The 6,000-nt window shown below is 43.3% G+C and overlaps 1 protein-coding gene across 1 annotated transcript in view; it reads left to right on the forward strand.

Annotated features, from left to right (window-relative positions):
- Nucleotides 1-4,100, forward strand: part of shq1 (SHQ1, H/ACA ribonucleoprotein assembly factor) — a 67,526-nt gene extending 63,426 nt beyond the window's left edge. The window contains exon 12 of the mRNA XM_046834633.1: nucleotides 3,231-4,100. Coding sequence (XP_046690589.1) covers nucleotides 3,231-3,876 — 646 coding nt within the window. The 3' untranslated portion in view covers nucleotides 3,877-4,100. The remainder of the gene's footprint in view (nucleotides 1-3,230) is intronic.
- Nucleotides 4,101-6,000: the final 1,900 nt, after the last annotated feature.

Below are 6,000 nucleotides of genomic sequence, written 5' to 3' on the forward strand. Positions count from 1 at the left end.
TAATGAGCTGAGGAAGTCCACTGTTGTACCTTTAAAAAAAAAATACTATGACATTCTTTTGCTTATTTTTGTTTGTTGTGCCGTTTGCATAGACATTTTAACTTCACATTAAGTAAACTTCCTTGTCCTTCCATATCCTGCATGATCTGATATGATATGATCCTCATTGATGATGATGATGAAGCGGCTTTCAAATTTCCAGGAGATACAGTAGATGTTCTGGTATTCTGTTCTTAACCACATCATCAAAAGGTGTGTGGATCGTGTGACCACACAAATGAACATCATTTTGTGTATGAGTGAGTGAGCATCATAGTGCTCACCAATCAGAAGCCCTGGATGAACCGAGAGGTTCGTCTTCTTCTCAAAGCACACAACACAGCCTTTAGGTCTGGAGACCGGGAGGTCTACAGCGTCGCCGGAGCCAATCTTAGGAGTGGAATCTGCGAATCCAAACATTTATACAAACAGTCAAGGAGCACTTCAACTCTACTGACCCCTGACGCATGTGGCAAGGGATTCAGACCATCACTGACCTCAAACCACCCAGCGAGGCACCACCAACCAGTTCTGCTTCAACCTCTACTATGCTTGTTTTGAAAAAGGGAACATAGAGCCCATGCTCAATGCAGAGCAATTAACAGATGAGCAACCACTCAAACAGTACTCTCCACCTCTGTTGTGCGTGCTACCCTGGGCAGGGTGAATGCATGGAAAGCAGCCGGCCCTGACTGCATCCATGGCCGTGTACTCAGAGCATCCTCTTCTATACTCCCTCTTCACCTATGACTACGTACCTGCCTATACCTCAAACATCATCGTTAAGTTTGCGGATGACACCACGGTGCTGGGCCGTCGGTGCTGGGAGGAGATCCAGCACCTAGTAGCATGGGGTAAGGACATTAACCTGGAACTCAACACCAAGAAGACGAAAGAGGTCATTGTGGATTTTAGATGAGCCGGCAATCACACTTGCGCTCCCATTTACATTGACTGAGCTTGGAGTCCACATCTCTGAGGATCTCACCTGGACTCTGAACTCATCTATCCTGATCAGGAAGGCACTACAGCACCTGTTTTTTCTGAGAAGTCTAAGGCTTGTCTGTGCTACAGGATACTGGAAAACTTTTTCCATTGTGCCATTGAGAGCATCCTCTATAATTGCATCTCATTGTAGTACAGCAGCTGCACTGCTTCGGACCGTAAAGCCCTTTAGAGGATGGTGAAAACTGCCCAACGAATCATCGGCACTCAGCTACCCACTTTAAAAAACATTTACAATACAAAGGCTGTCTGCAACGGGCAAAGGACATTATCAAAGATACCTCTCCCCCCAATCCACGGACTATTCACCCTTCTCCCATCGGGAGACGCTACAGGTGCCTCAGAGCCGCACAAACAGAATGAAGTATAGCTTTTTCCTGTGGCTGTTACTGCACTGAACAGCCGATTCAATACGGTATTGTCACTTTCTGTGCATTTTGCACTACTGTACATTCCGCGTGTATTTATACTGTATATACTGTATCATACATACATTCATACTTGTACAAAACTATATCATGTCATTTGAGTATATTACCCACTGACATGTCTATCTATGCATAATCTTTGCACAGTATATTGTATATTACTACATATACCATATATATTATTACCTACTGCAATTTCTGTACATTTATCACCTTCACCCCTGTGTATATGGACCTCATACTTACTGCCCATCTTACTGCTATTTATTGTAAATACGCCACTTATGCACTTTTGGTTAGATGTTAACAGCATTTCATTGGCTCTGTACATGTACCTTGCACAATGCCAATAAAGTTGAATCTCATTTAATCTTATTTAAACTAGACTATTAGATCAAGGTTTACCAAGCATCACACGGCATTTTGTGAGAGCTGTACGGGTTTAATGATCAGATGCTTTGGATCAAACTTAATTATGAATTAATTTATGAAAAACAAAGGATCACATATGCGAACACGGCCGTCTATATAGTCAATATATATATAATATTCGCCAATAATTATGATACTTGTCCATACACCAATCAGGCATAACATTGTGACATTGTGACATTATGACTGTTTGACAGTCACTGATTAACTGATTATCTCTTTATAATGGCACCTGTTAGTGGGTGGGATACATTAGGCAGCAAGTGAACATTTTGTCCTCAAACTTGGAAAAATGGGCAAGCGTAAGGATTTTACCAAGAGCCAAATTGTGATGGATCAGAGAATCTCCAGTTGTCACTCACTGGTCTACAGTGGTCAGTATCTATCAAAAGTGGTCCAAGGAAGGATGTTCACAGTGGTGAACCGGCAACAGGGTCGTATGCGGGCAAGGCTCATTGATGCAATCGTGGAACGAAGGCTGGCCCGTGTGGTCCGATCCAACAGACGAGCTCCTGTAGCTCAAACTGCTGAAGAAGTTAATGAAGTTAATACTCAAAGGTCAGGACTGTTTTTGGAGCAAAAGGGGGACCAACACAATATTAGGCAGGTGGTCATAGCTTATAGCTGATGCAGTGTAGATTCTAATCTTGTATCATGAGGAAAGCGCCTACAAGAATTAGGTGCGAATGAGAAGTCGTGCAACAGCGAATTCAGCTATTTGTTTTATTTATTGTTGTAGAAAGCAGCTGGGGTCAGATTTTTCATCATTTGTAAATTTCTCCTTGTGTCATCTTTAATACCGAAAATGAGCCAATCGCGTAAAGCTGCTGTAGGAGAGCGAACGGTTCGGGGGAAGGAAGAACAGTGGGGCGGCGACAAGTTTCAATAAAACCAGGTTTCTTTATTTGATTTTTGCACTTTCAGCAACACACACACACACACACACACAAACACACACACACCCCTCTCTCCCCAGCGTTCTTCTCTCACTCATCTTCTCCTTTTACCTCACTCACTGCAGAAGGGAACACTGATTAGATACATTCCCAGCAGGTGTGCGATTCTTCTCGCTTGTCTCCCTCTGCCTCGCCCTCCATTCACAAACCGGCGCTCAGCCGCGCCCCCCGCTGCCACAGTTGCATTTTGACACAAAACGGGGACACAAGGGTTAAAGCAGACTTGTGAAGCTGAAGGAAATGAGACCAAGCCTTAAAAAAAAGGATACGAGAGGGCTATGATAGGGACACGGTGCATTTATAGATCTTTTATTCAGTCCTGTGTATCTTTGTAAAAGATTTTTTCATTCGCTTTTGTTTTGCTTTTCAGGTCCAAGCACATGGTGGCCCTGGCTGAAGCGTTACGCAAAGCTGAGCTGCACAAGAACGATCTGGACCTGGAGCTGCAGATTCTGGAGGAAGCCGCTGAGCTGGTGATAGAAGAGGAACAGGAGGAGCAAATAAAGAGTAGGAAGGAGGAGGAGGAGGGGGTGAACAAGCATATGAAAGAATGTGAAGAGGAGGGTGAGTCTAACAGCAGCAGCGAAGAAGAAGAGGAAAACTCCAGCAGCAGTGGTGATGAAGAAGACGATCTTGATAGCAGTGTTCCTAAGAGCGAAGAGGAGGAGCGAAAAAGAGTACCAGATGAACCGTGGTCCCAGGAGCATGAGCATGGAGAAAACCTGATCGAGCAGCTGGGAGAGAGGCTGGAGGAGGAGCTGAGGATCAGAGAGGACGTGTCTGAAATACCCATTCCCTCCAGCAGCACAGAGAGAGAGCGTGAGGCAGAGGTGGAGGGATTGAGAAAGACGGTTGATTCCCAGCTCCCTGTCGCTCTGGATGGAGTTCAAATCCCAAAAGCAGCAAGCGACGCAGAGCACCGACAGCGTACCGTACGCATCTTGAGCACCGAAGAACTGGACAGTGACGACGAGGACATGCCGACATCTTCACAGGGATCTACCGAGCTGAAATGATCGTTAATGGACTGTCATTTGGTTTGTCTGTGTTGAGAAGTATATGTTTGAATTGAAACAATTCACACATCTTTTCTTTTTCTTGAAGTGTAAAATGGTTGAAAAAATCATTTTTGTACTCTGTATCAATCATGTCTCGTATGAAAGACTTCTTGCCCTGATTTTGTTTGATTGAAATCCTCTAATGTGTGTTAAATTCATTCAATTACATTCACCAGCTGTAATCGTTCTGTTTCCGTTTGTTTTATTTGGAATTCCTTGTCTTTTTTTTTTTTTTTTTTTTTTTTAAAGAACATTCCGATGCCATAACGCGTGACAGTTTCAGCGCTCTGATCTCGGTTTTGCGCTGAAAACCCCAGCTTGCGCTCCTGTCAGCCCTGGATGCCGACTAATGGATGATTAGCTTGTTTCGGTTGCACGCTGTCGTCTCTTTGGAAGTAAAACAGCAAGGGGCAGTCACCGAACGATAAACGAGGAGGGAAGGCATATCAGCAGGAAATGTCAACTGCAGCCCTGAGTAGCTCTCAGGGGAGAAGTGTCTAAAGCTAGGAGAGATTGCTGTTCCAGCTGAGCTATTGCTAAAGACGTTACACAGCCACTATTCGGTCCTTTATTTTTTCTTTTTTTCCCCATTTTGCTGGTTTTGCATTTTGTCCCTTTTTTTAAATTGACAGCTCACCTGCAGGTATAAATCCTGCTCATTTCCTTTAAAGGAATCACAAAGCCTCATGCTGACCAGTCACCCTGTTTCATTAACTGACCACTAATATAGAAATTAAGGGTTATGCAGCTATTCATTTTTACTAGATGAGCTGTAATGAGTCAACTAGTAGTGTTTTCCATTGTTAAAGAATAACCTGCTATTGTTATGCTCTTTTATTAGTGCTGTTGAATGAGTCAAAGCATTTTTCAATCAACAGCCATTCACAGACTACGAATTGCACTTCCAGTTTTGTTGAAAGCCGTACCATTAATCACAGGATTAGATAAATCAGTGCATGTACCATACCAAATGATAAATGGACCAGGCAGAAATCATTTATTCTGGAACTAAGTGTGAGCAGCATGTCCTTCACCTAAGCCTTCTTTAAAGCATGCTGACCAGTCTTCCTTAGATGGAGCAAGGTTCTTCTGTCAATTTTATATGTGTGGTTTCAGGCTTTCATTCAAGATAAACAGGAGGGACACTTGAGGGTTGATTGGAGCCCATTGTGAGCCTGATTAAACAAGTCGTATAAGGTGTGGCTCTTGCTTGGTTGGAATGAAAGCCTGCAGCCCCACCAGCTCATTCCAGATAAGACTGAAGACTCTGAAAGATCTGAAAGCAAGCCTAGCTCAGCTTTTGTCACCTGACATTTGAATAAGCACATGGGAGTTATTTATGAAGTAGATAAGCAAGTGCATAAGTGCATGCAGTCACATATAGTAGAGCGGTTCTTGCTTCAGAATTTCACCGTGAAGCCTGAGATGTGAAAGAGCTCTTAGGGCCATCAGACACTAAGTCCAGACTCTTAAGTCGAACAATCTCCCTTGTGTCTTCTTTAAAAAGTTGCACACACCACTACAAAACTTTGACCAAATGGAAACACTGTGCCTATGAAAGAAAATATGTAATCCATACCAGCCTATATCCTGTAGCTCAGTGTAAAACAGTATTCCTGGTAGAAAAACCTGAAACAGAATTTGTTTCTATTTTGTTTAATTATTCATGTGTTCGAAATTCACTAGCGCTGTTCGCTCACCCCAGGTGGCTTCACTGTGCATATAACACCATATAACCTTTAAGGAGAAGAAAAACAACAAGAATATAGTGGGAAGAGAAAAGTTTTCAGATGAGCTTTGAAAGTAGCGGTAGAGAAGCCGATTGCAGGAAATTGAAATGAGTGCTGCCAGAGGACCCGAGGGTGTGAGACGGGATGCAAGGATGGAGACGCTCAGAAAGGTAGGCAGGAACCAGACTGGAAATTGCTTTGTAAGTCATTCAAAAAGAAGCTGTTGAATATGGGAAGAGACCAGTAACCGATTGGAAACTTGGAAATGGTTCAGAGTTTGAACTGCGAGACCATCAAAGGGTCTCTCAAATTTAAATTTTCCAGGACCATGGTGCAACTTAGGTATGCAACA

The sequence above is a fragment of the Silurus meridionalis genome, chromosome 1 (assembly GCF_014805685.1).
Source record: "Silurus meridionalis isolate SWU-2019-XX chromosome 1, ASM1480568v1, whole genome shotgun sequence".
NCBI lineage: Eukaryota > Metazoa > Chordata > Actinopteri > Siluriformes > Siluridae > Silurus > Silurus meridionalis.